Here is a 15,471-nt window from a genome sequence, read left to right on the forward strand (position 1 = left end):
CTGCCTGATGCCATAATTTCTTCTTCCAATTTTCCTTTAGGCAATTGCTAGTGAACCCCACCAAAGCTATAGTGCCATTATGAGATGTTATAAAACATCCATTGATTTCCATCAATCCCTCTCTTTAAAAAAAATTGAGATATAATTCACATATCATAAAATGCACCATTTAAAAAATGTACAATCTGGACGTGGTTTCATAGTGTAGCAGTTAGGACATCTGCTTTACATGCAGAAGGTCCTGGGTTCGTGCCCCAGTGGAGCCACAGTCCATGGTCTACAGTCATGCGACCCTGAACAAGCCCGATGTCTGATCTCTTAAGCTAAGCAGGGTCGGGCCTGGTTAGTACTTGGATGGGAGACCACCTAGAAAGACCAGGTGGTGTAGGCATAAATAATAAATAATAATTAAAAAATGTGCAATCCAATGACTAATGATAAAAGATGTTAATGAAATAATGAGTACCACCAACAGTAATAATCAAAAGCAGCAAAAAGAATTTTTGAATATGTAATTTATGGGCCTACTAAAGCATAAGGAGAAAACTTTCTCTTATATCATCCACAAATTCAAAAACTAAATACCTATAAATGTTCAATGATAATGAAATTCTTAAGTTATAATTATTCTATATTATAAAATTGTATTCAATATTTAAATAAATGAATAATTCTATGTGAAAAAGAAAGGAAGGAAGGAAGGAAGGAAGGAAGGAAGGAAGAAAGGAAGGAAGGAAGGAAGGAAGGAAGGAAGGAAGGAAGGAAGGAAGGAAAGATTAGTGGTTTTTAGTATATGTATAAGGTTGTGTAACCATCACAAGTACCTAATTCCAGAACATCTTCATCTTTCCCAAAAGCATCCTCAGACCCATTGGCCGTCACTTCCCATTTTCCCCTCCTCTCAGCCCCTGACAACCATTAATCTACTTCTCGTCTCTATGGATTTGCTTATTCTGAATATCTGAAGTAAATGAAATCATATAATATGTGGTTTTTTGTGTCTGGCTTCTTTCACCTAGCATAATATTTTCAAGATTTTTCTATTTTTGTAGCACACATCAGTACTTCATTCCTTTTATGGCTGATTAATATTTCCTTGTATGGATGTAACACATTTATTCCTTCATCTATTGATGGACATTAGTGTTGTTGCCATTTTTTAGCTATGAAGAATAATGTTTCTAGAATGTGAATACTCTAATTTGAAAAGATATATGTACCCTTATGTTAGTTGTAACATTGTTTACAATAGCAAAAATATGGAAAGAACCTAAGTGTACATGACCAATAAATGAATAAACAACATGTGGTACATATATATATATATATATGTGTATATATATATATATATATATATATATATATGCATGTATAAATATGTGTGTGTGAGTCTATAATATATATAATGAAATACTGTTGTTTGGGACAACATGAATGGATCTTAAGGGTATGATGCTAAGTGAAATAAGTCAGATGAAAAAGGACAAAAACCATATCATTTTACTCACATGCGAAATATAAAACAAAAAAGTAACAAACAAAGAAACAAAATAAATCAATAACAAACTCATAGATACAGACAACAGAATGGCGGTTACCAGAGGGGTGGGGGTGAGTAAAATGGGTAAAAGGAGTTAAATATATGGTAACAGAGGAAAACTAGATTTTTGATGGAGAGCACATAATAGAGTATACAGATACCAAATTAGAATGTTATATATCTCAAATTTACATAATGTATTAAACAATGTTAGTTACCTCAAAAAATTAATTAAAAAAAGAAGAAAAAAGAACAATGCTTCTATGAACACCTGAGTACATGCTGTTGTATGGATTTATGTTTTCACTTCTCTTGGGTATATACCTAGGAGTGGAATTGCCAGGTTGTATGTTAACTATGTTTAGCATTCTGAGGATCTTCCAGGTTGCTTTCTAAAGGAGCTGTATGTACCATTTTTACATTCCCATCGACAGTGTAGGAGGGTTCTAATTTCTCTAAATCCTCATTAACACTTGTTCTTGGCTGTCTTTTTCATTATATTTATCCTAGCAGGTATGAAGTGGTATCTCGCTGAGGTTTTGATTGGCATTTCCTTGATGGCTAATAATGTCAACCATTTTTTTGTGTGTGCTTACTGGCCATTTGTACATATATTTTTTTGAGAAATGTCTATTTAGATCCTTTGCCCATTTTTAAATTCGGTTGCCTTTTTATTGTTGAGTTATAATAGTTCTTTATATATCCAGGATACAATTCCCTCAGATATATTTTTGCTCATTCTGTGGGTTGTCTTTTCACTTTCTTGACTAAGTCTTCTGAAACACAAGTTTTAATTTCGATGAAGTCCAACTTCTTGGTCTCCCCCACCCCTTTGGTTGTCTGTGCTATAGCCATTCTATCTTAAAAAATGTTGCCTAATCCAAGATCGTGAAGATTTATACCTATGGGTTTTTTCCCCTAATAGTTCTATAGTTTCAGCTCTTACATTTAGGTCTTTGATCCATGTTGAGTTAATTTTTGTATGTGGTATGAAGCAGATGGTCTAACGTCATTCTTCCACATGTGGATAACCAGCCATCCCATGATCGTTTGTTGAAATGACTATTCCTTCTCCCATTGAATGGCTCTGGCACATTTGTCAAAACTGACTGATCATAAATGAAAGGGTTTGTTTCTAGACATTCAGTTTTATTCCATTGACCTATATTTCTATCCTTATGCCAGTATCACATTGTCTTTGTAGTTAGTGAAGTATTGAAATTGAAAAGTGCGAATCCTCAGACTTTGCTGTTTTTCATGACTGTTTTGGCTATTCTAGGTCTCTTGAATTTTTGTATGAATTTTAGGATCAGCTTGCCCATTTTTGCGACAACAAAAAAGGCAGCTGAAATTTTGACATGGATTAGAGTGGATTCATAGATCAGTTTAGGGAGTATTGTCATTTTAACAATTTTAAGTCTTCTAATTTATGAAGATAGATGTCTTGCCATTTAATTCTTCAATTTCTTTCAACAAATTATTTTGTTATATTTATTCCTTAGTAGTTTATCATTTTTATGTTATTATACATGAATTTTTCTTAATTTCATTTTCAGATCATTTATAATTAGCATATAGAAACATATCTGACTTTTGCATATTTATGTATCCTGCAACTTTACTGAACTAGTTTATTAGTTCTAATAGTTTTTTTGGAGGGGGAGAGGATTCTTTAGGATTTTATATGTATAAGATCATGTCATCTGCAAAAAGAGATTGATAGTTTTACTTTTTCCTTTACAACCTGGTTGACTTTTATTCCACTTTATTGCCTGATTGGCTTGGCTAGAACCTCCAATGTTGAGCAGAAGTACAGTCCCTCTTTTTTTTTTTTATCTTTTCTTACTTGAACTACTGATTTGGAAAGGGGAAGAGCTCCTAGAAAACTGGATTTTCACGTTAGAAGATTATTCTTCTTTCATGTCTTTGCAGCAGGTACAGACAAGAACTTGTAACAGTTTCTGTCAGCCATTCTGGGTAAAAACCATTGGCCAAAACAGACTAAATGGGGTGGTGAAGCTGGGTGGGTGGGTGGGTGGGGGGGTGGTGGTAAACAAGTACTTTGTAGAACAAAGTCACTTTAGTATTACATGAGAAAGCACTCACTCCCTGGGTGTTTTTCTAAATGGGAAACTAACATTAATTAGCCAAGAATAAAATGTACAGAGTGCTAGGACTGGCTGAGTGCATGTGATATCCTTAGAGAATGGGTAACATGAGAGGAAACTATTATAGATTGGTTTACGAATTATTTTTTAGGAAAATATTTCATAGGCAAATAGTGTTATAGTGAATCAGCACCACACAGGGCAGCAATACACAAAAAATATACATATATATTCATAAAATAAAATTTATTTTCAGAAAGGTTCACAAGAAAATGCTAGCAGTGATTATTTTAGGGCGAGGACTACAGTGGTATACCTTTCTAAACTGTTAAATTTTCCTGTTATATACTTTTACTTTTTCAAAAAATCATGGTTAACTAAGCAGTGATTATAAACTACTTTGTTCCTTATTTATGTTTTCCTATATTTTAAAAAAGCCTACTAAATGTTATTGCAAAATTGAAACATCCTGTATATTAAGTATGCAATTAGGGGCCTATAGAGGAGAATTCTATCCCTCCCTTGGAAATACCTGAGTGATGAGTAACCAGGGAATGATCTAGAAAAATGAATAGGGAGGGTTACTTGAGTTCAACTATTCAGGACATGTCGGTTGTCTTTGTCGGGTAAAAGAGGGTAAAAGAAGTGCGAGCTGAGGGTGTCCCTCCAACAGGAAACAGGAACTGAGTGGGGAGCTCAGAAGGGTGGAGCTGGCCTTTCAAAAAGGAAAAGGCAGAGGCGGTTTCTGGCTGGCTGAAAGCCTTACCATTTTTCAGAAAATCCTGGCATAGGTATAGCACCCTCTTGTCACGAAAGGGGAGAAACAGTCTACACAGCTAACTGCTTAGTGTGTGTGATTCAAATAAAGAAAACTGGATGGGGAGAAGGTGGAGGGCATCCCAGGCCTGAGGAATGGAGGATGGAGGGCTGGAATTCCAAGAGACAGATGTAGAGACTTTAAAAACTGCACAGGCCAGTGCTGGTGGTCTGAGTGTGGGTAAGAACTCGTAAAGACACAGAGGCAAGAACTTTTTTCTTCTCAGGGTCAGAGTCTGTACAGAAGCCAGGGCAGCTGTACAGAGCAGAGCCAGAGGGGACACCAGAATGGCCCTTAGGTAGAGATTAGACCAGAAGTTGGGAGAGTATGAGAATCCTATTCATCTTAGAAATATTGCTAATTTAATTTCTTACTTCAAGTTATTAGTTTGAATATCTTTGTTTAATATTCAGATTTATTTTAGTTTTTGCTTTTAATCCCATCCTTTTCACTTGTAACCAAGCATCCATGCACTTATTATTATTTTTTTTAATGTCATCTTCATTTCTTGGTAAAATTAACTTTGTGACCTCTCTAACCAATCGTTAGTTTGTCATGAGGAAAGGCAGGTGTTTCCAGGCCCCGGATGGTAGAGACAGGGATAGGATGCCCTTTGTAGTTGCCAGGAGACAGTGGCATAAGTGAGAGAAGTGACTAGCCCAGCTCAGAGTCTTGGGGAGCAGAGGGAATGAGGAAGAATGAGAAAAGCAGACTAAGCGAGGCGGGGGAGTGGAGCTGGCTGTGAGGCTGCAACCTTGTGTCCTTGTGTCACTTCTTGGGCAAACATTTACCAAATGCCAGAGAGTCTAGATGATAGTATCCAACACATTTTAAGTATTTACTATGGATTGAACAATAGGGAATTGACAATTTTCAGCCATTTTAGATACACCAAAATGGCAATTTCCTATGATTCAATCTAATACAAGTGTTCTAAATGACTTGCACGTTTTCATCTCCTGTATTTCTCACACTCACCTATCAGGTAGAATTATTTTACAGAGAGGAGACTAAAGCTCAACGTGGTCGTGAAACCCTCTCAAGGTTATACAGTCTATAGTAGAGTCATAACCGGACTCAAGTCCAGACAATTGGGCTTCTAGGCTTACTCGCACAAACCCTATACTACTTTCCTGGGTTGAGACTGAAGACTGACAAGCCCTGGAGAGAGTTCAGGCCTGCATCCTCAGATGACGTTTCTCTAAAATGAGGCAGAATCGATCAGGCCTTGGTCAAGAAAAAACTGGGATTGTGTTTCACTTTGTTCAAAGTCATAACAAATTTCACAAAGCTTACATATTCAACCAGTTCCTTTAGTGAGTCAATCTTTACCGGCAGGCAGGGATAGCTTTATATCACATTATTAGAAGCCTTCTCTGAAGATGTATTGACATTTCAATCAGTTTTGAATAGCCTCAAATGAGTGATTCCCTCAGTCAGAGCCTTAGGCCAACAAAGAAAGAGGATCCCCAGCTCTTCCTAACTCAGGCCTGTGTTCCTGAAACAGCCATTTAATTTTATCTGGCCTCTAGACTGTGTCTCTCTGATCATGTGTCAACCCAAAGTCCGGGTGATCTTCCCAGAACTCCATTTTTATTGTGTCATTCTTGGAAGTGAAAATAGCGCCCCATTGCCTGGACAGTCACATGGACTCTTGAATTCAGCAGCTACAGAACTCCAGTACTTACTCCAGCCTGTCTGTCCCTGGTCCACCTTCAGTCTCATAGGTTCTTAATGGCTATCCTCTCCAGTAAACCTGTTCTCATTTAATGCTCATTTCCACAATGAATCAAGGAGCTAAGATGGAGGTGAGGGGAAGCTTTTAGAAGGTTGTAAGCTAGGAGGTGGTAGAACCATAAGGTGTTTTAAGTAGAGTTCCCTAATGGAAGTGAGGAAGATGATTTGATGGAGCAAGACTAGAGGCATAAAAAACAATTCAGAGGCTGTTGGATAGGCGTGCATGAGCCACCAAGTTCTAAACAGAGAGACAGTGGTGTTAGGGGTTGAGAAATGAGAAATACTTATGAAGTGAGTTCAGAGTGATAGCTCAAGCCCTCTCAGGAGAAAAGAGAAGGAGAGGGAGGAGCTGGAAGGCTCCCAGGTTTCCATCTTTGAGTTCAACACTAAAGGAGGTTAGCTGTTGGGGTGGGAAAAGGGGATTGCCAGTATGAGATGCCTATACAGTGGCCAAGAAGAGATGATGTCAAATGGGCAGTTAAGCATTCACATCTGATCTTTAAAAGAGCTGGGCGGGGCTGGCCTGGACACTTGGGAGCCTCCAGCAGGGACAGGAGGTGTGGCCAGCAATGCCTGTGCCCCGCTCACATCCGTGGGGCTTTTATCATCTGTATGCACATCGGCTCTTGGCATGTTGTTCTCTGTGACTCTGTCAGATGTGGCTTTCAGGTTGCCTGAGCCTGTTTTGCCTGTGAACATAAGAGCAGGAAGTACTTGGGAAGGTACATCTCTCCAGGCAATGACAACAGGAGCAGGGGAACACACCTCTGGGCCCCTTGCCCCTGATGGGGAGAGCTCTGAGGCTAACCCACCCTGCCTCCAAAGCAATCCTGTGTGAACTGACTCAACACCATGGCACCCCAGCTTGGTCTCCTGCTCTCCTTATTTCTACTTCCCCTTCTGTTCCCCACCCCACATACCCGGGACTACTTCCTAATAACCCCTTTCACATGAATCTTGTCTGAGGGTCTGCTTCTGGGAAACCCCAGCTAAGACAGGTGGTATAAATGAAACCACTCCAAGAGAATATACAGCCAAGAGAGGGGAGTCTCTTGGGGACACCAACTCTGGAGAAGCAGGCAAACGAAGAGCCGACTGTGAAGGAGCTGAAGGAATGATGGCATTGGGGGACAAGGAGAACTAGAAGAGGGATTGCTATGAAAGCCAGGTGACAGAAACTCCCAGAAAGCAAGAGCTATCGATGGTACCAAAAAAGCAGAGGAGTCCAATAAGACAGTAATTGAAATATGTTTACAGAATCTGGTGATCATTGGGCACAATGACCTTAGGAAAAAACAGTTTCCCTACACTTATGACCCTGATCCCTGGTTCAAAGCGATGAGAGCATCATTCCCCCTTGGTGTATGGCCCTCTCGTCCCTCTTCCTCATGGGCACATGGTTTTAAATGTCTTTTATTTTTTAACTTTTTTCCTTATTCTAGGATCTGTGTTAGGCACACTTATTTCTAGTTCCACCTCTGAAATTAGAAATGTACCTTTAACTGTATTAAGACTGACAAGTTGGCACTCTGGCATCTGAGAGATGAGGGTAGATGTGGATGCTGATGCATTTATATAATTGAAGGGAGAACAGGCTGATGGCCCCAGTTTTCCCTGTGGACCAGGAAGCAAAAGAGAGAGCGGGGAAGGTCTGGAATAAACGCCAAAGGCAATGGAAAGGGGGGCTGTCCAAGGAGGAGTGAAAAGGTTTACTGAGTCCAGGGGGGCCGGTGGAGACTTAAGTAAGGCCCTGGGGAGCTCTCAGCCCAGGCTGGAGGAGCAGTGGAGAAGACTGTGCTAGAGGTGGGGGTGTGACAGCAGCAAGGGACTTTTGAAGGAGAAGAGCTTTTCCTGAGGCAGATTCGAGCGGCTGCCAGTGGACACCTACGTGTGGGGAAAGATTGCCATGTTACTCAGGGACTAGAAATAAAAATTTTTGAGAAAAACTTTAGAGGTGAAAGCTTCATGCATTTTAGAGAAGGTTTACACATGGGCTTTTAACTTTAAAAGTCTTACTGATTTAAATGGAACATACAGTGCTTAGGCGTGGTGCACCTCACAGAACTCGTGGCACACACATTTCATTTTGGCTATGGACCGAGTTACATATTTAGGGTTTTTTCCTTATTATTATGGATGTCTTTGTGCCCGAGGGGATGAGGCATTTATGAGGAAGGTAGGAAAAGACGTCTGCATTTCTCTAGAATTGTATCGACTGTGGAGGCAGCAGCTAGGAGAAAGAGCCACTTCAGGCTTGTCAGAGTCTCCTCAACGTGATATATTTTGATATTTTTCTCGGCATGAGCTTGACTTTAACAATGAATCCAGGAAAAAAGGGGGTGTGGTAATAAATCATAAACAATGAAAACCAATGGAGATTTCTTCTGACCCTGACTCTGCAGCTTTTCCATTCCCACCAGCCTGTCAGAATATCTAACTAAATGCACCTAGAGAGAAAATGCGAGAATCTAGCTGTGCCCCAGGGACAATGGTACCAGAGCCTTTCTGAAGTCCCTCAGCCTCTTCCTTGGCAGGAGTCAGTACCGCAGCACTGCTCAAGAGGGACGTTTTTAGGCAGGGCAGGGAAACAAGAGGAGAAAGTGAAGAAAGAGGTGGTGGCTAGGCAGCACTGAGTAGAACAGCATCAAGAGCAGGCTTCACCTGGCACACAGAGCTGCCTAGGGCTGGAAGCAGTGAGGGGGAGTCTGGAGAGAGCCACTGGGATCTGTCTACGGGAAAGGCAGCTTTAATAATTAACAAATGAGAAAATGGACGGAGTCAGTAATGTGACCCCCAGCCTTCCGAAACTCTGAGCAAATCGCTTCAACAGCGTGCAGTCACATTACAGGCTCCCCAGCAGAGGAAAGCTGAGAAGACTGGGAGAACATGAATAACTGTTGTAACCAAAGAAAACTTACAACCACGTTGATCTAAGACATATTTGATGAGAGCCATGATTCAACACTGGCTGCATGGAAGGCACGAATGGAAAACCAGTTCTTATAAATTACTGAAATCAGTAAGTCAGAGCCAAACAAAATTTTAAGTTTTTTTCTTCTCAGCTTGTTAATACTCTGCTATCTACAATCAATACAATGTAGAGTTTTCTTTTTTTCCAATGTCTACTGAAAAAATCAGGCACATGCTCTCAAAATCAGGCACAAGGCTGCTTGATCCAAGGTTCAAGACACACAGAGTATTTTTATTTTAATGCAGCTAAATGTGATGTTGACTCCCTTGAAGATAGGAAGATGGTGTAGGGAAAAGAGGGCAGTTTCAACCCCCTGCTCTGCTCTTTATCAGCTGCACGATGTTGGACACCTCGTAGTCTGTCTGAGCCTTGAGACATCTCAGTGAAAATGTTAAATAGTCAGCAGCAGAGGCAGAGCAGCAGGACTGGCCCATGAAGCAGAAGGAAATCAAAGAGAGTGTGGGACACAGAAGCCAAGAGAAGAAAGTGTTGTTAAAAGGGAATGGTCACCCATGTTGAAAGCGGCCGCAAAGATGGGTAAAAAGTTTCCACTGCATCTGGCAAAGTGAAGAAATTATTCAGACACAAACCAAGACATCTAAATTGTGCTTGGTCCATTATTTCAAGATCAGGGGGTATCTTAAAAGAAAAAAAAAAGATAGCATCTTTGATCATGGTATTCTTTTAAGAGACTTCTCTCCTAAGGTTTTACTGCATATTAAAACAAAACAAAATCTGAGAACAAATTTTTATAACCCTGGTTCCTCTTTTCACTTCTAGTAATTTCTAGGTTCTCTGTGCCCGCTTAAGAGAAAATGCTAAGAGATAGGAGTAAACTAAACCTAGACTATATAATTCGGGGCAGGTTCAGAAAAATTTCCACTTCATCATAAGCACATCTGAAAACAATATTTTCTGTAGTGATGTGCAACAAATCTTTTAAAAGCAGTCACTTCATAGTTAGCCTAAATTTAGGCAAATATAATTACTGAATACTAACACAAAGGAAAACAAATGCCATCATTAGTCTTCTAGTACACAGATCTCATAGTGGTATATTCTTTCTTGAGGCTCCATACACACAGGAAAAGCTGTTGGTTCCCAGCACCTGGGTTGACCAAGCTCCACAGAGTCCACAGATCAGGCTCTCCTCACCTGTGTAGACTTTCCAGTGTGCACGCTAACTGCTTATAAACTGGAAACACATTTCATCAACTTATGTTAATTATTATGCTTCTACTCCACTGAAGGATGATGGCCATGCAGAATTGGAGGCATCGGAGGAACTTAAGAGACTTGGAAAATGGAGAACCTGAGTCTTGACAGGTGACAGAATAGGCACAGTTATACAGCTCCCAGATAAGCATGTGCCTGCATTAACCACCCTAAAACAAATGTCTCTGACCTCCACCTGGCTCCCCCGCTGAACACGAGTTCCCTCAAAAAGTCCACACTCACCATCTCCACTTCCTGACCACCCATTCACTCTCCTACCCAATTCCATCTGGCTTCCTCCTTCACTCATGAATAAATAAATGCATGCATGTCAAGGGCACAACATCTTTATGTGGTCCAACCCAAAGGTCGTTTCTCGTCCTTCCTTTTATACACCCCTCAGAAGCATCCAACACCCTACTCCCACCTTCTTGACTTTCCTGGCTTCCATGAGCCCCGGTGTCCGGGTTTTCTCTATACTGATTTCCCCAGCTCCTCTGCTGGCTCCTCAATTTCCTCTCCACTCCTTCTCTCACTTTGCTCTCTCCCTGGTGATTTCAATGTGCTCAGAATTTTAAGTATTTATAGGTCAAATGTTCCAAGCTTCCCAATGAGCACCTGATTTATAGACCCCACTGAGTTCTCAATACTGAATAGCTATTTGACATCTCAAACTTAATGCATGCGAAACTGGAATCTTTATTTTTCCCTCCAAAGCCTGCTCCTCTCAAAGTCTGTACTATCTCACTAACTACCCAGCTGCTCAAGTCCAAAGCCTAGAAATTATTCTGGACACTCTCATTTCCCTCTTCTCCACATTCAATCGACCAAAGATCTGCCAGTTCCACATCTCGAATAGATCTGCTTCTTGAGTCTGTCACTGCTACTATCAGGACCTCTTTAATGGATGACTGCAATATTCCAACACTTCTGCTTGCTTTCGGTGTGCTGCCTGTGGTCCATCCCATACAGCAGTCAGAGCGGCACCACAAAACTACAAGACAGACCAAAAGCCTTTTCTGCTGAAGGCCCTGGGGCGTCTTCCATTGCACTTGGAGTAAGACTCAAGGACCTGGCTCCTGCCTGGCTCCTGCCTGCTCTCCCCGCCCTTCCAGCACACTGCCCTTTCTGTTGCTCTGCACCTGCAAGCCAAGCTCTTTCCTGCCTTAGGGGCTCCGTGCTCCTCTGAGAGGCATTCCACAACCTCCTCACTATAAATCACTGTGTCCTCTTCATCCTTCTCACCACCTGTTAACTAGCTATACACACAACGGGGTCTCCGCTAAGTGGAAGCTTTGTGAGAGCAGGGCCCCTGTGCGTGTGGGTTGCGGATGCAGCTGTCTCACTAGCTGAGTGAACGAATGCAAGAACATTGGCATTGGGTGGGGACTGCAGGGCTCCAGGCTCTGGCTCTCCTGAACAATAGATGAATCAGCGCTGATGCCAGCAGTTAGCGTGTGAGTGGGGACTTCTCCGTGGGAAGAGAGGCCAGCCCATGCTGCAGGGCTGCAGGAAAGCGCCAGCCAGCCTCCGGTTCGGGCCAGACTCAGCAGTTCCCTCAGACGTGGACCTCAATGGGCAGTTACTGAGGAGTGGGGGGCATTTAGTTAAAAACAGCGACAACACAGAACCGTTTCAGGCAGGCTTCTCCTCAGGAGATGAACTAGACTTCAAGGCTGCTATCTAAAGTGGAGATGATTCCTGGACGGCTGCCTTCCCACCTGTCTGATTGTAGATTCCAAAGACTTGGCTATAGTCGAAAGGGGGCAGGATGAAAGCTTCTGTTGCCACAGCAACCACAGTGCTCCTGGGGCCTAGGCTTGAGGTTTCAGATAAACAACTATTCAGAGAAATGAAGAAAACGAGCAAAGCAGAGAGGGACAAAAATGGAAAAATGGCAAGAAGTAATCCTACAAGTGCTGCAAGATACAGTCTGAAAACAAAGTGCAGGAGCTGGGAGCGGAACCCTCCCACAGGAGTGGCCTCCTGCTGGGACTTATCTGGAACAAAAGGCCCCATGACACAAACATCTGTTACTACTAAACACTTAGGAATCAATATTTTCCTAAAGGTTTTTTTTTTTTTTTTTTTCCCCTTTTGGCTTTCCTTTTACTGTCTGCCAGGCTACCAAACCCAACCTTCTCCCAGACCCGCAGCCACCACATGGAGTGACTATTAGAACTTCAAAAGAATCTGGTCCCAGAAATGGCCTTGTGCTAGTTTTTTCCTGAATAGAGACACCAGGAAAATGTCAGAAGGCAAATCCAAACCCACACCCTGAAAGACTTAAAACCTAACAATCATGTCCCTGAGAGGATGAGTAACCTAATCCAATTTAATTTAAAAAGGAAACACAGCAGATCTAATAGATGGCTCCGATGTGTCCAGCAGGGAAGGAGACCTGGGAGGGAGAGTAGAGCAAGCAGGTAAAGGGGTGGCGGGGAGCTTTACCTCAACACCTGCATCTCCTCCGGGGAGTTCCGTACCTCGTCCTGGAGGCGTCGCCAGCGCAGGACAGCCCGTAGCTCCTGCTGCTCCTCAGCCTCGCTGGGGGCCAGCTGCTTGGACCACAACACATAAACACACACGCACAAAACATGGTCACTGTTGTCCTCCTGCAAGGTCAAACCCTCAGACGGAGCAGCTGGCTTTGTTTCGGGGAGGATGGCAAGGGCTGCCTCCCTGTTGCACCTTGTGCTCCATCAGAAAAATTGGGGATCCATAGGGGCCTCTTAGGTCCTCAAACAAAGAACCAGCTGCTCACTCTTGCTGCCTGTTTGGGAGGTGCCCCCTGGTCCCAGAACCAACCCTGCCCTGAAGAAAGCAGGCTTCCCTAGGGGGCCATTTCCACTCTGATTCCATCCAGCCCTTTCCTGCTTTGTCTTTCTGCACAGGGTGAAGAAGGTCCCCCCATTTGCCTCCTATTTTCCCAGCCCTCAGTTTTGTTAAAGGCTGTTTACAGTGAAGCCTGCTAATGCAACCCAGATGATTCTGTTTGCATATAACCAGAAACAGTGTACTGCCTGGGCTCACTCTGAGGGAGGCAGAAGGCCACTGCACCCAGCCCTGCTGGTCAGAATCAGCTGCTGTCACTAGCTGTGCTCACCAAGCCTCCTGGCTATAGCCTCCTTAAGGCAGGGCAGCCGGACACCCAATGGGGATGGAGATATCAGTATCTAGAGGCATTTCTTGAAATTAAAGATTTCTAATAGCTCATTCAACAGATACTTACCAAGTCTCTGCTGGGCCCTGAGGACATTACGAACACGGCCCCTATGCCATGGGGTCTGGGGGGGGGGGCGGGGGAGCAGGAGGAGGGGGGAGATAAGAACACTGACACCAGAGTTCCGTGATGATAGAGGGAAAGACCAATGACGGTGGTCGGAAGGCTTTCCTGAGAAGGTGGCGGGGTCTAAGCTGGTCACCAGGGAAAGCAGGAGTCAGCCAGGGGAGGAGAAATTTCAGAAGAAGGAAATCATGTGCAAGGCTCAGGGGGCCTGGAAAGAGCATGATGTGTTTAGAGAATGACAAAGGATGTGGTCAGGCGAGGAGCAGGCTGCCATCCGGAGAGGGACAGAGATGCCGAGAACCCAGCAGAGGCCAGCTGATCAACAGACTTGTGTGTCCAGTTGTTATGAAATGAGTTATGCCCCCTCCTGTTATTCCCCCAATGTGACTGTTGGAAATGCGGCCTTGAAGGAGGTAATTAAGGGTAGGAAGGTCATCGGGGAGAGGTCCTAACCCAACAGGACTAGTGTTGTTCTAAGAAGAGGTAAGAAATACCAGAGCAGTCTCTCCCCATGTGCACAGAGGAGAGGCCATGTGAAGACACAATGAGAAGGTGGCCATCACCAAGCCAGGGAAGAGAGAAACAAACCCTGTCAGCACCTTGATGTTGGACTTTTAACCTCCGGAACTGTGAGAAAACAAATGTCTGTTTAAGCCTCCCAGTCTGTGGCATTTTGTTATGGCAGCCCGAACTGATTAAGATACCTGTGAAAGACTTTAGACTTTATCCATATTGATGACAAGTTATACAACTCAGTCTTGCAAAACACTTCTCCCTACAGAATGCAACTCCAAACAGAATGCTGATCTCCATCTCCTTATTCAATGATTTCTCACTCCCCCAACTCTGCCATGCTTGCTTATGCTCCACGCTACAGAGTGACCAATGTGCCCTCACGTCCTCCTCACCGAGGGAGCCTGTGACTGATCAGGAGGGTGCCATTAGGTGGCCCACCATTACCTGCCCAAAGAGGGCTTCTCTCCTGCCTGGTAAGTCTGCGGGCACTTCTCAGGGACCAGCAGCAGCTGAGTCTCACGCGTCCTTCAAGGAAGGGGTCTGAGTGATGGACATGCTCTGGGAATACTTCCAAACTTTGTGCTGGTTCTAGAACTGCCACTTTGCTTCAAGGGTGTTCGTGTTTTCACATATTGAAGAGTTACTGCTTGAACCTTGAAGGATGACAAGCCAGGCTGTCCCCAGGTTAGAAGAAAAGGAGGGATAGAGAAACTTCAGCTTCTACTTTCCTTTTGAATCTATGTCAGAAGTTGCCTTCTCCATTAAGACTTCCTTGATCTTCTCAGACTTGGCCTCTTGTACCTTTGAACTTGTAAAACATTTGATGTTGCCCTCTCTTCTAACTTATTTTGTTCTTCCTGCCACTGTGTGTTTTTCTTATCTCTATGATTAGACTATGACCTCTTTCAGAGCAGGGCTGTCTTTCTTATTCACCCTTCTGTCCCTAGCACAAAATGGACACACAGGAGGTTTTCAGCCATGAGAGGCAACGAGGCCAGCTTTGTGCTTCTGTTGGTGGAGACAGACATATTCAGGGCAGTTAGAGGCAGGACCCATGCAAAGAGACTCAGGAGTGACACCCTGGAAGCTCAGGCAGTGGGGAGGGTAAAGGAGGAGCGCTCTCTGGAGACACAGGAGACAAAGGACAGAAGAATCATCATCAAATGCCTGAAATACATTCACGATTTCCAAGAACAGCACAAATCTGATTGTCTCAGGATGGAAGCACCCCAGAAAAGGGATGGTGATAGCAGCACATTTATAGGAAACCTATTTACC

At 43.1% G+C, this 15,471-nt stretch overlaps 1 protein-coding gene across 11 annotated transcripts in view; it reads right to left on the reverse strand.

Annotated features, from left to right (window-relative positions):
* AOPEP (aminopeptidase O (putative)) overlaps nucleotides 1-15,471 on the reverse strand; it is a 311,009-nt gene that overhangs the window by 126,136 nt on the left and 169,402 nt on the right. For 10 of the 11 annotated variants that reach the window (XR_004956306.1, XM_036239159.1, XM_016159455.2 and 7 more), the window contains one exon: nucleotides 12,840-12,946. Coding sequence is in view for 10 of the 11 variants with exons in the window: in XM_036239159.1 (XP_036095052.1) it covers nucleotides 12,840-12,946 (107 nt within the window). In the remaining variant the exon portion in view is untranslated. Of the gene's footprint in view, nucleotides 1-3,662; nucleotides 6,892-12,839; nucleotides 12,947-15,471 lie in introns of those variants that run through there. The other variant, XM_036239164.1, reaches the window with a different exon arrangement.

This window comes from Rousettus aegyptiacus, unplaced genomic scaffold, assembly GCF_014176215.1.
Source record: "Rousettus aegyptiacus isolate mRouAeg1 unplaced genomic scaffold, mRouAeg1.p scaffold_m13_p_3, whole genome shotgun sequence".
NCBI lineage: Eukaryota > Metazoa > Chordata > Mammalia > Chiroptera > Pteropodidae > Rousettus > Rousettus aegyptiacus.